The 16544-nt window shown below is 58.8% G+C and overlaps 1 protein-coding gene across 1 annotated transcript in view; it reads left to right on the plus strand.

Moving 5' to 3' along the window:
• Positions 1-11327, plus strand: part of LASP1 (LIM and SH3 protein 1) — a 33821-nt gene extending 22494 nt beyond the window's left edge. Inside the window, exons 4-7 of the mRNA XM_054801684.1 lie at positions 4503-4610; positions 7864-8020; positions 8161-8258; positions 8511-11327. Of these exons, the coding sequence (XP_054657659.1) occupies positions 4503-4610; positions 7864-8020; positions 8161-8258; positions 8511-8684 (537 nt within the window). The 3' untranslated portion in view covers positions 8685-11327. The remainder of the gene's footprint in view (positions 1-4502; positions 4611-7863; positions 8021-8160; positions 8259-8510) is intronic.
• Positions 11328-16544: the final 5217 nt, after the last annotated feature.

A 16544-nucleotide genomic window follows, 5' to 3' on the forward strand; every position in this document is an offset into this window, starting at 1 on the left:
GGCTGACCGGAGCCGCTGCTGGCAGCCGTGCTGTGCGTGGGGACGTGGGGATGGGGCAGCTGCGTGTCGAGCTGGAGCAGTTTCGTGTCCCTCCCGATGCCGCCGCTATTTGTGTCTGCTGAGAAGGCGTCTTCTGTTCCGGTCAGTGGTAGACGCTGAATAATGATGTCTTGTGCGGCTAAATGAGTCTCCAAAGTGACAGCTTTTACGCCTGCAGCCTTCTCTTACAGCCCACGTGCGGCAAGAAAATTGCAGGTTCCCGTCCCGTGGCTCTTCTTTCGGACTCCAAAAACGGGTGGTTTGGGGCTCAGCCTTTCCTGCCGGAGGGTGGAGGCTCCCGTGGCGTGGGAGGCAGGTGCCCGTCTCCTGTCCCTCCTGCAGCCGTGTGTCCGTCACCTCGGGGAGCTGCCGTCAGCGACATCGGGGCTGCGGGCACAAGGAGGGATTCACGTGCTTGAGCTGAGACCTGCGAGGGGTTATAATGTGTGAAGGGCCATTCTCCGGCTCCCTTCGGATAATGCAGGTTTTGTTGCTCCCCTTCCCATTGTGCAAGGAACAATTCCTCTGGGAAAATTAATTGTGGATCCCGTTTTATTACAATGGGATGAGGCGTGGATACGGCACTGTCTGCATCGCTGAGCTCTCTCGTGCAGCGTGTAGGTGAAACGCGGCCCCGAGCCAGAGCGACGGGAGTGGGTACGTGGGTTGGCAGCTGTGGCAGGAGGGGGCACGAGCGCTGGGTCTCTGCGGCCCCTTGCACAGCGCTGAGCCGGTTCACGTTGGTACTCGTGTGCCCTGTGAAAGCACGGCGGGACGTACCGAGCCGTGCGTTTCTGTCCCCCTTTATCACCCAGGGTCACCCGCACTCGAGTTGCAAGGGGAGCGAGGGGAGCGGGACCCGGGGAGCGTGGCCGGAGCAAGGGTTTGTGCCTCTCGAAGGGCAGCCGGTGCTGGGAGGGGGATTCCTCCCCGGCTGGGGGTTGCAGGTCGCCTCTCCCCACCCAGCCAGCGCTGCCTGCCAGCCTCCTGCCTGCACAACGCGCTGCCCTTATAAGGGCAGGGAGAAGCTGAAAGGTGCCTTGGCTGAACGCTTCCTCCCTCCTTTCCGGCCGCCTCGCTCAGCCCTGGTGATGGCCGCAGCCTGGCGGGACCCGGCCGCTCCTGTGCCAAAGCCAGGAAGGGCCGTGGATCCTGTTAAACAGCAATTCCCCTGTGCGGAGCACGGGGACGGCGTCCGCTTCGTGGTCTCCCTTCCTTCCTCCCAGCATCGGCCCCGATGCTCGTGCCGTGCGCGGCGAGGCGTGCTGGGGTGCAGGAACCCCAGTTAGCCGGGAGCACCAGCCTTGGATGTGTGTTTTGGGTTAGACCTACCCCCAGGTACCAGCATCTTCCCCCATGACTCCTGGATCAGCCTCCCCCCGCAGTCGGGCATCCCTGTGCCGCAGTTTTTTAGGGCCAAGTTCCTACACCCTGAAAGTTAGAGGGTTAAAAAAAAAACAAGGAAGAGATGAAGGGGGATGGATTTAGGAGGGTGAAAATACAGAACTTCTCAAAGGAACTGCTTAGCCTCGTGATTAGCTTCTCGCTTGGTGACTCTCTATCTTTCTAGCCTGGATTTCTTACATCTCGTCAACTTGTGCTGTGCCCCGTGCAGCCCCCCCCCCGCCCCTCGGGGCCGGCTGAGCAGGATGCTGCAGGAAAATCCCTCTTTTTCCGAGCAGCATCTCCCAGCACAACGGCCGGGGCCAGCATCCCACGCCCGGGCTGCAGAGCTCTCCAGGAAAACAGCCTTTATTGAAAGCAGAGCAGATAAAGGACAAACACGGCCCCGCTGCCCGCCCGTCGCTGCGGCTGAGCAAACCAGGGCTGGTGCTTTGCAGAGCAGCTCGCGGGGCTGACTCACCCCCTCCTGATCCCTGTCTGGGTGTGTGTCACAGGCTTTATGTCACAGCTCTGTTAACCTTTGGTTCCACATGCCTGATGGTTAACACCTCAAGGCTGTTCCTTCCTAATCGGTGATGTTCAAGCTGTGTTCTTTACCCCAGCCAGCAAAAGTTTGTTAGTTTGTGGGTTGGTTTTTTTTTTTTTTTTCCCCTCTCGTTGCTTCAAGCAAAAAGAGACTTCTGCCTTGAAATCGGTCTCTCGCGTTCCTCTGATGTGCTTTGGCATCTTGGTTGTATTAATGTCCTCCCAGGGTGGACTCTGCAGCCTGGTTCGTTAAGCCTTTCCTTTCTAACGTCGCATTAGAGTTAGAAATCTAACACGACTCACGGATCATACCATCTATCTCAGGGTTTCTGTGATGCCCCGTGGCTGCGAAGAAGGGGTAGGGGCTCCGACGTGCTTTCAAAGCTTGCGTTTCTCCTGGTCTGCAGGATAGGAAGAGGAAATGTTGTGTTTGCAAGCGGAGCACCGAGCTCTGGGGGATCTTCACCGCTGTAACCCGTGCAGCCAGCGGCGAGCTCTCCCCTGTGCCTGCCGGTGCCCGTCACAGGGCTGGTGCCTGGAGCAGGAGGGGATGCCAGACAAAACCCTCCGAGCCGTGGGCACTGCGGCCCCTGACCCTGCGGCCCCTGCGCAAAACGGAAACCGCGGTGTCTCGTTGTCCCCTGGAAATCTTGTATTTCCCATGTCGTTCTGGATCAGAGAGGAGGCAGGACCCGCTCCGTGATGTGCTGCGTGCCCGCAGCCCTGCCCGGCTCCAGCACCGGAGGGGTCTGACCCGGGCACATCGGCACGGTCCGGATGCTGCCTGCTCCTGCCTGTCCCTGCCTGCTGGAGCCAGGTGAGGCCCCGGGAGAGCCCAGATGGCAGCAGAGGTGTCTTGGCTTCTCCAGAAGATATTGTAAAATGTTTGGCAGCCTTTCCTGAAAGGTGTTTCCAGGCCCAGCTGGATACGCTGTCTGGATGGGAGGCAAATCCGTGAGGTCTGAAGGAGTGTCTCCGTAGGAGTGTGTGTCGGGGAGAAATCAGCTTTATTCCGCTTCCCCCGCCACGCTGCCGGTTCTCTGCCTCCAGGCTTTATCTTGGCACGGCACATGAGCGTGGCGCCGCTCTGCGAGCACGGCCCTCGTCCTGCGAGCTCTTTCTTTGCGGGGCCAGCCCAGCTTCCCGACCGTCCGGCTGGCAGGCTGCCGTCCGGCTGCGGGACGGGAAGGGTTACGGGAAGCTGCCTGTGCTGGCCAGACGCGCCGGTGTCTGGCCCCTCAGCTCAGGGGGGGAGCGTTTCCCCATCGGGGAGCGATGCGTCGGCTGCTCCCCCAGCCCGCTCCATCCAAGGCGGCTCCTGCTCCGCTTCCACCCCACCTTGCACGCCCGGAGCCAGGCTGCTGCGTCTGCCCGTGCCGGTTGCACGGGGACCGAGAGGTTTGATCCGCTCACGTGCGAGGCGGTGGTGACCTTTTCGGTTTAGTGACAGCCTACGACCGTCCGCAGTGCACGGGGGTGAATTCCTGGGAAAGGCAGGCTTTTGATGCACGGTTGTAGGCTGCAACGAGACGGAGCTCCTAAGGCCTTTTCCTCCCCAAACAGGCAGAGGCAGCTCCCGGCAGCCGCTGGTGCAGGGCCAGATCCTCACGGAGAGGATGGAGGAGGTCAGGGTGTCTCTCTGCACATCTGCTTCCTCCCCCTCGTGAAAACGGGGCGTCCTTCTGGCAGCTGAAAGCCGGCAAAGCCGCCGTGTCGGGGTGGGCCAGCTGGGTGCTGTTTCCTTCCCTTTGGAGCCATCGAGTCAGCCGTCGGGTTTCAGCCTTTGCAGAAGCTGCTTCTGCTTCTGGGTGACTTGGGTGGGAGCAGCAGCCCAGCACAGAGCCAGCTGGGACCGGGACCGGCAACCCCCGGAGCCGAGGCTGCTGAGGAGCACATCTGGGCTGTAGCTGTGTGCTGTGTTCACTGGAAACCCCAGTCTTAAAGCTGTGTATTTAAAAAAAAAAAATAAATAAAAAAAAAAATCCAGGACTTTTCAGCTCCTGGGTGTGATGGGAAGCTGATGTCAGTGTCTGGCAAACAGAAATAAGGATGCTTGTGTTTTGCCAGCCTCCACCCTCCACGCTCTGGTTTCGTTACGGTCTTCTGGGTGTATTCCTTCCCAGAGGCGGCTAAACGTCCCCTGGCGTGGAAACGCTTTTGTACGGGCGTAGCTCATAAAAATCCTCGGGGCTGTCAAGCGGGCGGCTTGCCATGGGTCAGCTGCTCTGTGATACGTGACTCGGGCACGCTGGTAGCCCACAGGAAATTCAAAGTAAATCCAAGTTACCCCAGCCCCTGCTGAAAGAGAAACAAGATCAGCAGATGCATAGGAAGTCGTTTGTGTGTTTCAGCTCTTGGCAAAACCCCGTTTTGCTGTTGCTGGGTACGTTGGGAGGGGGGTCTCCTCCTGTTAGAAGCTGCTGCATCTCATGAAGCACGTGGGTCGTGGTGAGGGTCTGTGGCTGAATCCAGCTGCTGCGCACACCAGCTTTCCCCCACATTTAAATCTGGGGGGTTTTTATGTTTGTACCCAGATTCGCTACAAGGAGGAGTTTGAGAAGAACAAGGGGAAAGGCTTCAGCGTCGTGGCTGACACCCCGGAGCTGCAGAGAATCAAAAAGACTCAGGATCAGATCAGCAACGTGAGTAGCTTCTAATCTCTGCGTGTTATTGCCATGACCTTCCTCCCGCCGGAGGGGGGGCTCTGCCCGAGCGGACCCACGCTCTGATGGCTGCACCGAGCACACGAGGCCGCGGCATCTCGAAAGCCTGGCAGCGTTAATTCTCCAGCCCGTTTGTCCAGGCGTCTCGTGACCCTTCTGCTCCGCCGTGCTGGCAGATGCTGTAGCCAGATCCAGAGGGGAATCAAAGTCCTTCGCTTCTCCCGAGGTGCTCGAGTCCACGTCGATTGTGAGAAGCGAGGAGGGGAGCAGCAGAGGGTGGCGTTTGGTGGGGGCAGCTGTGGACTGCAGCGGTCTCATTCACCCCTGGTTGTCACCGGAACCCACGGCGTGGGTGGCACGGCCGGGTCCGGGCTTGCGGGGGCCATCCCTGTGCTGCTCCCCCGAGGGACGCCAGTCCCTCTTCTGCTCTCTCTGGCTTGTGTTTGCGTGCGGAAACCCCGGCCAAAGGCACACCTCTTCCTCCTGTCCCTTGGCAGCTGTGACTGTCCTCTGCCAGGCTCCGCTCCCCTCGACCCCTCCTGACTCCTGCAAAGCCCTTTCCAGCCAGCCAGCCGTCGGGAGCGTTTGCTGCGGCTGCTGCTGCTGGTTTGTGCCGAGGCTGCGTGCAGCCCCCAGGGTCCCCCCACGTGCTGTCACCAGCCCCGAGGGTAGGACAGCAGCATCATCCGCTTTCCTACCTACAGCCCACATCTTGCGGTGGCCGCCGCACCAGAGCGGCCTTGCAGGGAGCTCCTCGAGGTCCCTCTGCCATCATCCTACCTCTGCGCTGACGTGGAGGGGTTCCTGGGGGCTGTGCACAGCAGCATCTCTGTCCTCCCCTGACCTTCTGGAACGGGAGCTCTGCCCTGTGTCTGCAAGAGACCCAGCTCTTCCGTTTCTGAAAATGATATTGAAACTACGCCCGAGCTCAGCGGCAGCTGGCCTGGCAGCTTGTGCTTCACCCGGCAGCCTCCGTCCACGTCCAGGTTCTGATGGCGTGGTACGTGGCAGACGGGGACGTCTGTGTGTTGCCATGGTGAACGAGGAGGATGCACGCTCGCGACTGTAGCTGCGGCACTGGCTGCGTCAGACGTGGGGCGTACCTGTCCCCTGCCCAAACCCGACCCTGCGCTCCCAGGCGTCGTGGCACGGGACGCCTTCGGCAGAATGCAGGGAGTTAATTAACCTTTAGCTGCTAGTGAAAGTCATGTGTGTTCCTTATCGAACACCCAGGAGCTGTTGCGAAACCCGGCCCAGCAGAAGGCAGGGCTGGGAAGGCTGGTTTCTCCCTGACCAGTAAACCCACCCCTGGAGCGCAGCTTTGCACGAGAAAACTCTCGGTGCCCACTGTGAGCTTCTCCCAGGTCTGAGCTCTGCCATGCCCTGAGCCGCTCTGGCTGGCTGAGCCCTGGGCAGCACCCGAGGGCAGAAAACCCGATGGATGCTCTGGGGTGCTGCAGGGTTGTGAGCAAGAGACCCTACAGCTGAGGCGAAAGCCCGTCCCGGAGCTTTGTCCATCCTTAAGCATCCCTACCTCCGGGACAAAGCCCCTGGGCTGGGAGCTGCTCTCTGCTCCCCGGGGCGGCCAGGGGAGGAGGCTCCAGGCTTGCAGGGAGAGGGAGGACGGTGCTTTTGCACCCGCAACGGGAGCTCGCACACGCGTGGGAGCTCACACATACACAAAACCAGGAGAATGCCCAGCAGGGCAGGAGGAGGTTGTTTATTCCTCCTCCTTCTGATCCCATTGTGCAGTTCTCTGGCAAGTACTGATCTTTCCTGGGGGAGCTGCAGGATGTTATCTGCACAGCAAACCCCAGGGCTGGGGAAGGCTTCCCGCTTGGGAAACGGACCTGGCTGGAAGATTTTCCCTGGGGGCGGCTTCTCAGTGGGGTGGGAGCTGGCGGGGGATGAGCACAGCTTCAGGGCTGTGGTCTTTGTTACAGAAAGCACCACTCTTAGAGAATCTGTGGAGGTTTTGGGGCATTAAGTAATGCAGCAGAGAGAGGAGATCAGCCCGTGTCCCTCTGCTCGGCCCCTTCACCCTCTCCCAGCCATGGGAGCAGTTTTCAGCGGCTTCTCCGTGGACATCTGGCTGCCAGCCTGGGGTTGCAGTGACCCACTTAGTAAAGGCGCAGAAACGACTCCACAACGTGCAGAAAGCCCGGCTCAGCAGGCAGGGTTTCACTCCCAAGGGTGCAGCCAAGGGGCTGCCCAGCACGGCAGCGCTCACTGGGGTGTGAACGCCTCCGCAGCACAGAGATGCCCCAAACCACCCTCGGCTGGAGGGTGCCGATAGGGTCCTGCGCAGGGGGAAACCCTCCTGGCAATGGATCTGTGCAAAGCCTGAGCCTCTGACCGCTGGGAACCGCTGTCCTGAGGCTGGGGGAGCAGGGTGCTCCCCTCGGGGTGTTCTCCTTCCCGGGAGGGTGGCTCTGCTCCAGGTTCTGCCTCCTGCCTGTGCAGGGAGCCTGCTCTAGTGCCCTTCGGTAAATAACTGTTTAACCAGCAGACAAATGGGCTCCAGGTGCTTTCCTATGGCAATGCATTCATTAACACAAGTGGCTATTAATTTTTACACCCACGCCCAGGCGGTTGGGTTTAACCCTTCCCTCCTGCCCGCTGTGGGGGGGCCCCTCCGTGCTGGCTGCGGGGGAAGGCTCAGTCCGACACAGCCGGTGTGTTTGGTGGTATCTGCTTGCAAGAAAAACCCCGAGGCCCTCTCACGCGTCAGTTAAAGGGAGATCTGGGGGCAGATGTTGGAGCGGTACCTCCATGGCGCCCGCCGTACCCAGCCATGGGCTGGGGAGTTGCAAACCGAACTCTGCGTGTGCAGGGGGAACTTCCTAAAGGTGCTTTTTTTCCTCCACGCTCCTGCAGCCTGGGGGGCTTGGGAGCCTGGTCTTGAATCTCACCCACGCCTGAAAAAATTGTGTATCTCACCCATAGGACGCTTAAACCTCCTCCTTTCTCTGCCACGAGCCAGGGGCTGAGCAGACATCCCTGGGGAGATGGGGGGGGAAGTCCCCTGGGAGTGCTGGGGAGACTGAGAGAGGGCTGATGCTGAGTCCTTGGTAGCAAAACAAAACGAGCTGGGACGAGGTGAAGGACGTTGCTGGTGCCGAAGGGCTGCAGGAGCTGCTGCCATTGCTGGGTCCGGGCTCAGCCTCGTGGCCAGCGCTGCAGAGGGGTCCCGGCTGCGCTCTGACCTCTCCTTCCTCTCCTGTTGCTGTAGATAAAATATCATGAAGAATTCGAGAGGAGCAGGATGGGCCCGAGTCCCAGCGAGGGTGCTGAGCTGGAGCGCAGGAACTCCCAGGAGAGCACCAATTACCGGAGACCCGCAGAGCAGCAGCATCAGCCGTCTCATCACGTCCAACCCAGCAACCCAGGTAAGGCGGGGGGCCGCAGGCGTTGCCAGTGCACAGCCCTGTGTTCGCTGGGGCAGCAGCCGGCCCTTCGTCGCGAGGGGCTTTGCTGCGTCCCCCACGCGCCAGCGCCGGCTAACGGACCCGTCCTTTCCCCGCCCCAGGCTACCAGCAGCAGCAGCCGCCGTCGTCTCAGTCCTACGGCTACAAGGAGCCGGCGGCACCGGCCTCTACACAGCGCAATGCTCCTTCTGGAGGGGGGGTGAGTACAGCCCAAGGGCTCACAGCGCCCACCCCAACACCAGCCCCCCGCTTTCCGCCCCCCAGCGCTGGCGGGTGTAACACTGGGTGCTGGCTGTTGCTGGCACCAGCATCCCTGTGTCGGCTGAAAACCTCCTGGATCCGGCACGGCTCTTGCGTGGGGCTCGGCGCGGCTCCTTGCCCCAGGACCCCCCCACCCAGGACAGGGCGTGGGGAGGGTCCGTGCCCCGCTGACCCCTCTCTCCCCCCACAGAAGCGTTTCCGCGCCGTCTACGATTACAACGCAGCTGATGAGGACGAGGTCTCCTTCCAGGACGGCGACACCATCATCAACGTGCAGCAGATCGACGACGGATGGATGTACGGCACGGTGGAGCGCACGGGCGACACGGGCATGCTCCCTGCCAACTACGTGGAGGCCATCTGAGCCGCGGGAGGGGACGGGGCATGCGGCCGACAGCCGAGCCCCCAGCCCGCGCCGGCTCCCGTGTGTGTGTGTGCGCGCGTCTCTCTCTGCCCCAGCATCCTTTATCCCGTGTGCTCTGCCGTCATCCGCCGGAGCCGCGTCCTGACATCTCAGTTACTCTGTGTTTCTGCAGCCGCCTCCGGTTTCTCTCGCCAATTTAGCTTTGTTCTAGCTCGGTCGGGACTGAGGGACTGTCTGTAAGGGATGCTGGGGGCTCGAGAGACCAAACCGCCACAGCTTTCCTTCTCCTTCAGTCTCCCTCCTCTCTGGCCCTCCCGGGCACTCCGGCATTTCCTGGCTGGAGGAAGCAGCCGGAGTCGCCGGGACCCTGGCAAAGGGAGGAGGAGACCATCTGTTGGGACCAAATTCCCCCACCTCTGGCAGGGATGGGCAGAGGGCAGCGATGTCTGCGTGGAGGAGGCGAGGGATGCTCGTCCCGAGGGCTGCCCTGGGCTGACGGGAGGGATGGGCTGGCAGCCTCCACCCTGCACCGCTCCGGCTCGTCCTCTTGCTTCTCCCGGCTCCTCTGCGGTGTTTCCATTCAGTCTTTGCTCCCTTCAGTCCTCAAAACGGAAAAACATTCGCAGTTAAAAATCCTTAAACAAAATCTTTCTTTCTCCTCGGGTTTCAGAGCGGCTGCTCTGGATGGCCCTGGAAGTGGCCTCTTGCTGCTTCTGCCCCGGGCTCTGGCTGCCTTGTTCTGCCTCCCCCGTCCCGCCGGGGCTGCGCTGGCGCAGGTGAAGGAGTAGCCGCAGCGTTGCTTCGCCTGGAGGCTGCTGCTCCTGCTCGAGGGCTGGAGACGGGCCGGGCTCCCCGCTCCTCTGCGCTGGGCGGGGGGAGCACTGCCACACCGAGACCTCGCGTCCCCCCTGCAGCTCCTGCGTTCTCTTTTTGGGCCAGGGTCTGGGGGTCCCCCCGGGCCCCGCGTGCCGGGGCAGCCTCTTCCTCTCTTAGCAGCAGTCGCTCCCCAGATTCACCCAGACTCTTCCTGCTTTTCTCTTGCTGCTCCAGGGCTTTTGGGACCCTCCTGAGCCCTCCACCCGCTGGGTAGATGGTCTGGGGAGCCGGCAGGATCAGCCCCCATCCCTGTGCCTCTTCTGAGCCGTGTGTGAAAGATTCTCCCCCTCTGCCACCATGCTGGGGACCATCCTGGGTGACTGTCCCCTCTGGCAGCTCGGTCTTGCATGGCAGAGACTGGGGTTTGGCACCCTGAGCCACCCTGCACCTCTCGTTGGTCCCCGGCGGTGGTGGCTTTTGGGGCCACCGCTGACTTGGGATCACGTCGTGGACCAAAATCTCAAAGCACATCCCTGTCCCTCTGGGCTCCGAAGGTCCTGGAGCTGGGCAGGAGCAGGCGTAACTGGAAGCCTGTGCGGGGAGGGCGGGAGCGGGATGCTGTTCTCCGGGGTCGGAGAAGCAGAACCTCGGGGCAGCGGTGCTGCCTTTGCCTCCAGCCCTCCCCGGCTGTGCTGCGCCGCGGGGCCAGGACGCTTCCCCGGGGAAGCTGCCACCTTTGTTATTCCCAAAGGAAAAGAAGGAATCTAGGGACCAAAGTGGCTGAGTTGAGACATTCCTTGGCTCTCCTTGGGGACGCGTCCTTGGGTCTCGCGGAGGGGGAGATGGTCCCACTGCCTCGCGCTTGCAGTCCCCTTTCTCAAAGCACACGGGGCTGCGGGGCTGGTTCGTGGATGGGGTTGGGGTGACAGAGTCGGGGGCTGCTGGAGCAAATGCTGTCCTGGTGGGGAGGGGGTTCCTGGCAGGGTAGAGACCCACCGGGAGGACGTGAGCCGGGGAGGGGGAAGCGTTTCGCTCCTGGCTTGTTCCCCAGCCGGGAGGGGGAAGCGTGAAGGGGCCTCCCTGGCACCGTCATCCCCACAGGGTGAAAATGGGACCCCCGAAGCAGCTGGGATGGGCTCGACGGGATGGGAATCCCCGTTGGTGCTAAAACAAGCGAGCACAAGAGCAGGGGAGAGGGGGCGGCTGGGCGGGGGGGGGGTCTGCATCTCCCTGCTAATCCTCTTCTTAATCACGTTCTTGTCTGGGAACAGGGGGGAGTATCAATGTGAATAAACCGTTTTTTAATGGACCAAATAACACAGGCAATTACGTTTTGGTATACAGACCTTTTTTTAATGCTACCTTGAAACCATTGTCCTGATTCTCCCCTCCCACGCCCTGCCCTTTATCCCCTGCCATGGGAAACAAACCTCTTACTGCTTGATTTCTGCCTTTTCTCTCGACTTATGCACTTTTTTGCCTTTTTTCATAGCTGAAAAGCACCTAAACCTGTATTTAAAATAAATAAATAAATAAAATAGTAAAAAAAAAAAAAATTAAAAGCTAAATTGCTTCTCATCACGTGTAAAATAGACCTCGTCCATCCCAGCTTCCCTGGTTGCGTCTCAATGCTGAGCTTAGAACTTGTTTTCTTCCAGATCCGTTGCTTGATTGGGGTTTGTCCTTGTGTACTCCTTCCCGTCGGGTTGAGCACCCACCAATAAAAACGTTATTTGGCCTTTTTAACCGAACCATCGAATGGAACAATCCAACCGATTCTCTTCCTGGTTTACTCGAATTAAAAATAAAAGTATAATTTTTACCTGCCGATTGTGCTGGCTTTGATTGCAGTCGCTTTTCTGGCCATTTTCCTGCTCCCTTGGGACACGGTGGGGATCTCGGGTCTGGGGGAGGCCGCTGGGGTCCTCATCTCTGCCTGGATCCCCAGGGAGTGGGGAACGCCGACGTCCCTGGGAGCCACCCTGGGCTGCGGCTTCTTGGCTCGTCTCAATCCCGCCTGGAGCCCCGCCGCAGCGTCTGTCGATGTGTTGCGGCCCCCGGGTACCACAGAGCCCCAGGGAGTGGAAATTCAGCCGTGAGCCAGGTCGGAGGAACCCTTGCAGAGCACAGGGTGGAGGTGCAGGTGATGCCTTCCCCCCCCCCCCCCTTGCTGTCTCACTTTGGGGTCTCGCTCTCGGAGGCCACACACTGGTTACAACGTGGCTCTGGGTTCTGCGGGGGTCCCAGAACCTCCAGAGACCAGACCCACCCAGGGAAACGGTCAGCTTTGCCGCGGGCAGCGCAGCACGGGCACCGGGTCCCGGCTTCGCTCGACCTCACCGGGAACGCGGCACCACGACAGCCGGGCTCTCCGGTCCCCAACCAGCCCTCGTGCTCAGAGAGCAGCTGGTGATGGCTTAGCTTGGCCGCTGCAGCCTCCCAAGGTGGGATTTTCAACAGCTACAGCGTTTAGTAGTGGGAAAAGAAAATCTTGAAGGTGTGTGGCGAAGGACATTATTTGCATCAACAGCGTTAGCCAAAAAAATTGAAATAGAAAGGCTCCGTGGCGGTTGGTGCTCACTTAAAACTGTATTGCTTTAAACTGTATTGCTTTAAAGTGTACTGAAGCAGGTGGTGTGACGCTGAAAGCACAGGATGGCGCAGTACCCCAGCAGTACCAGACTCCGAAAGGTGAGAGTTCAGCGTGTTCCCGGCGGATCAACGTGGCTTTGCAGCGGCCAAAGCTCATTTTTGCTATTTTCCCCATAGGATGGGCCCTTCCCCAGCTGCAAATGGGGGGGGTGGAGGGGGTGGGGGGTTGCATCACCGTAAGCACCCCCATAAACCGGGCAGCGGTTTGGGTAGGAAGCAGGGGCCAAGCAACTCTCCCGCAGGCAGCCGGTGCCTCCCCGGAGCCCCTCTGGCAGGTCTGGGCTGAGCGAACGCTCCTCCGCCGTGCACGGCTGAAGCCCCATCTGACCATGTGCGTTTATCCCTTTATTTTCCGCCTGCCTGCTGGAAATCGGCTCCATCAGCTCCGGCATCATCTCTCCACCCTGAGCAGAGCGAGCTTTGCTCCGGCTGGGAGGGAGGACGGACGCAGCGGCTGAGCCGTGGGGGGCTGGCGAGCGAAGCGGTGACTCTCTGCTGAGCATCCCCCCTTTTCCACGCCGCGGGGAGCCCGGCAGCCCCTGCCCCACCGGCTCCTCGCTCACCATGCTGGATATTTTCATCCTGATGTTTTTTGCCATCATCGGCCTGGTGATCCTCTCCTACATCATTTACATGCTCTAGAGCGATGCTGGGGAAGATGCGGCTCAGCATCAGCCTCGCGATCGAAGCATCGTCCAGGTGAGCCGGCTGCTCCTCATCCCGCCAGGCTTTAATTTCTGGGAAGAAGCATGTCCGGGGAGGGGGAGGAGAGGGGATAGTTTTGTTTTTAACGCTGTTTTTGGCTGCTGCTCCCTCTGCCTGGCCGAGGCAGCCGAGCTGACAGCACCAGCGCAGCTGTTTCCTGCTCGGGGCTGGAAGGAGGGCACCAGGGTTTGGTTTATAAATCAGGCCACCTCGCCCGCTGAAACGTGCGCCGGCTATTGTGCGGCTGCCGGTTTCTCCCTGCTGGGTTTATCGGCCCCTTCCCCTTTGGAGAAGCTGCTCTCTGCAGCACAAACGTGTGGCTTCTGCTCCCGCGAGGGAGAGAAATAAAACAGTTCAGGGGAGAAGCAAGACGGGATCCCGGTTGCATCATTTTAAAGGAGGCGAAAGGGAGGGGACGTGTGTGTCGTCCCCCCCCCCCCCCGTGCCGGGCGAAGGGGGGGCCGCCGTCGCCGCCTGCACTCGCACACGCTGCCATTTCCCCCCCGCCACCGTCTCTGGGTCTCTGCAGCTCTCGGGCCCAGCTCAGACAAGCGTCTCCTTTCTCTTCCACAGCCGCCGCCTGGTCCGTCTTCCTCGGAGCCTTCTGGAAAAGCCTTAACCCTCCGCACACAACCGGCTGCCCAACGCGGAGCGAGGAGCCGCTCGGGGCCAAGTGGGGAGAAGGAGGGAAATGGGGCGACGGGGGAGAGGGCGGCGAGGCGACATCCCGCCGCCAAGACGTGGGTTGTTCCCGGTGACGCACTCAGCGTCCTGGGGGGATGCCAATGGTCCTGCCCCCACTCGCGTGGCTTTGCCCCTTGGGATGAGCACTTCCGAGGTCGGTCAGTCGGGTTTAATTTTAGAATGCACTTATATTTTTAATGAAAAATGTTCAAGGAAGTGAAATAAAGAGGAATGACACAGGAGAGCGAGCACATCTGCTGGTGTTGACTCTGCCAAAACGCGTCCCTGTGCATTGATGGCGGGGCTGGGGCACACGCGGCTCCGGGAGCAAACCCCGCTTCCATGGAGGGATGGAGGGCACCCCGCAAGCCCCAAGAAGGACGCGGTACCAGCAAACCCTGCTGAACCCCCCCCCACGTCCCCTGGCACGAGGGGGAGCTGGGGATCCAGGCACTGCGGGGGCCAAACCTGGAGGGTGCCCGAGCTCATCCTCCCTCAGGTCCCCTCTCTGGTGTTCAGGGAAGCTCCGGGAGCTCTCACTTCATCTCAGTATAGAAAAAAGGAACATTTTTAATACAATGGAAATTTCTATGGGATGGAAAGAACATTTCAGAGCTTAATTTCCCCCAGCTTGCAGAGGTCTGGGAAGATATTTGGGGCATCGGGAGGATTTTTCCTGTCCTTTTATGAAGCCCTGAACCGATCCCTGCGCGTACACTGTCAGTCACATGCAATGCTGTTTTCAGACCGAAAGTTTCATCCTCCCAGAAGACACAATTTTCATACACCTGGTCTCTCCCAGGAATATATATTTTTTTAAGCAATAAACACCTGAAATATATCTGTAATGGGAAAAACCGCTCATGCTCTGTTAGTTCAGTATGGCACCACCACACGAGAGGGTGCGAGACACCAGAGCTCCAGGGAGCTGGAATTGGTTGATAAGACTTTCGGAAGACCATGTTCGCCTAAAAACGTGGGATTTCAGAGTCTGGGAATGCTGGATGCGGTTGGTGTTGCCAGCTGAATACTTGACACTGCAATTTCCTGTTAGTAAAACTCCTGAGAGAAACACGAAGTTGGTGACTTTGCTCCCAAGCGTGTTCCCAGAGCACCAGCTCCAGCCTGAGCTCCTCAGGGCGATCCCTCAGCGCCGGAGCCCTGGGGATGCGGAAAAGCCTCTCCTCGCTCCACCACCAAATATAGTTGAAAATCAGAAACTTGAAATATTCTGGGAGGAATTTCTTCAAGCATAAGTCATGTTCTCAATAACCTCCGCTTCGTGAGTCTGTATCTGATGTCAACATCTGCAGTGATTAAGAGGGAGTGAGTAACGAGGAATGCGTGGAATGGAAACTCAGCTGAGTGTGAAACCAGGAACAATAATTTTCTCTTACTCTGACCGCTCCTCTCCCTTGGAGAGCCTTACAAACCCGTCAGCTATGCGTAACAATCCCTTCCTCCATGCCCCAAATCAGCCAGCTCCGTTCTGGAAGGTGAAGCGACCCAGCCCAGCAGCTGCGGGCTGCAAAGGGATTGAAACCGCCCGGCAGGAGAGGTGTTTGCAGACAGACAAACGGCTGCAGCGGACAGGGATGGCTCTTTAGCAGATGGGATACAGTGCTGCGCAGCTCAGGGTGCAGTCAGGGTGCAGCCCTGCTCTGAAATGGCTACACTGGCACAGGGGGAATTTTGCTCCTCATCCAGGGAGGGTTTTATCAACTCCCCAAGGCAGCAGAATTTGGCAGCGGAAGAAAAAGCACCATTTTCTCAAGTATCGCTGTCCCAGCTCCACTGGCGCACGGTGCTGCCTGGGGGGGCTCCCCACCTGGCTGCCATTAGCCCAGCGGTGTTTAATTGCGAGAGCCGATCAGACGGTGATCCTGGAAAAGGAGGCTGCAAGGCTGGTGTCGTTTCTCAGCTCAAACAGAACCGGTTTGAGAAGTACAGTTCCGGTGGGTTTGAGCTTTGATCCTTTGGGGAGGAAAGTCCTCAGCTGGTGAAAATGCTGGCGTACGTAGGAACGCTGCAAAAACTAATGCCAAACGCTTGCTGAGCTGTTGTGTATGTAAGAAAAAGAACAGTTAATAATAATTAATAATGCCATCAATATTTCACAATTGGCAGCTGCATAGAACTTGCATTCCTGGAGGATCTGCTGCCAGAGGGAGCTAGCGCCGGCAGAGCTGACATTTCATCTTTGTTGACTGCTGCCAGTGAATCAAAGAACTTACTTTTCCCATATCGCTGCGCTCACATAATGGCATCCCTTGTGATGGGCTGTAATTTATTGCCGCTGTGTCCTCGGTCCCGGGAGATGAGACAGGCACTGGCAGAGAAGCCGCGCCAGCCCTGTGGTGCTTGTCGCAGCACAGCGAAGCAGCGTTACGCACAAGAAATACGATGGACCAAGAAGATGTGGTGGTTCAAGACTCCATTATTCTGGATTCCATCTATTGAGATGATTTATTGGGAGCGATTCCCGCTTATAAAGCCAGGGAACATCTAACGATCTGGGCTGTAGCATTCTGCCTCAGCGGCTTCTTGGCTGCATCTGCCTCTCACTGTACGCGCTGCAAGTCATTTTTCACCTCATATTTTGAGTTCATTAGCGATCACTTTGGAGGCATTCAGTGCACTGACTAGATATCAAAGAGTCTCGCAGTTTGCTTACTTCAGAAATAACACGTAGTCGCAGCGCAATTGCAGTATTGCAGCGTGCTCTTAAAAATAACCTTCAAACGGCGAGAAGAAAAGGATGTTGGAAGCAATTTCTAGCAGAGACACTCCTCTCGGGGAAGGTTTCACCTCTGCCATCTACCGGCACGCTGCAAAGATCCTCAGCAAATTTATATCCCATATCCACTCCTTAATGTACTCAAATCCTGTCTGTAATTATATATTCAACAAATGCCGCAAGAATTTTAAACGTTCAAACTTCCAAGCAAATCATTACAGAGCTGTTGTCAGCTCATTACTGATGAAATCAGGTGGGGGCAGCTG

The sequence above is a fragment of the Grus americana genome, chromosome 22 (assembly GCF_028858705.1).
Source record: "Grus americana isolate bGruAme1 chromosome 22, bGruAme1.mat, whole genome shotgun sequence".
Classification (NCBI taxonomy): Eukaryota; Metazoa; Chordata; class Aves; order Gruiformes; family Gruidae; genus Grus; species Grus americana.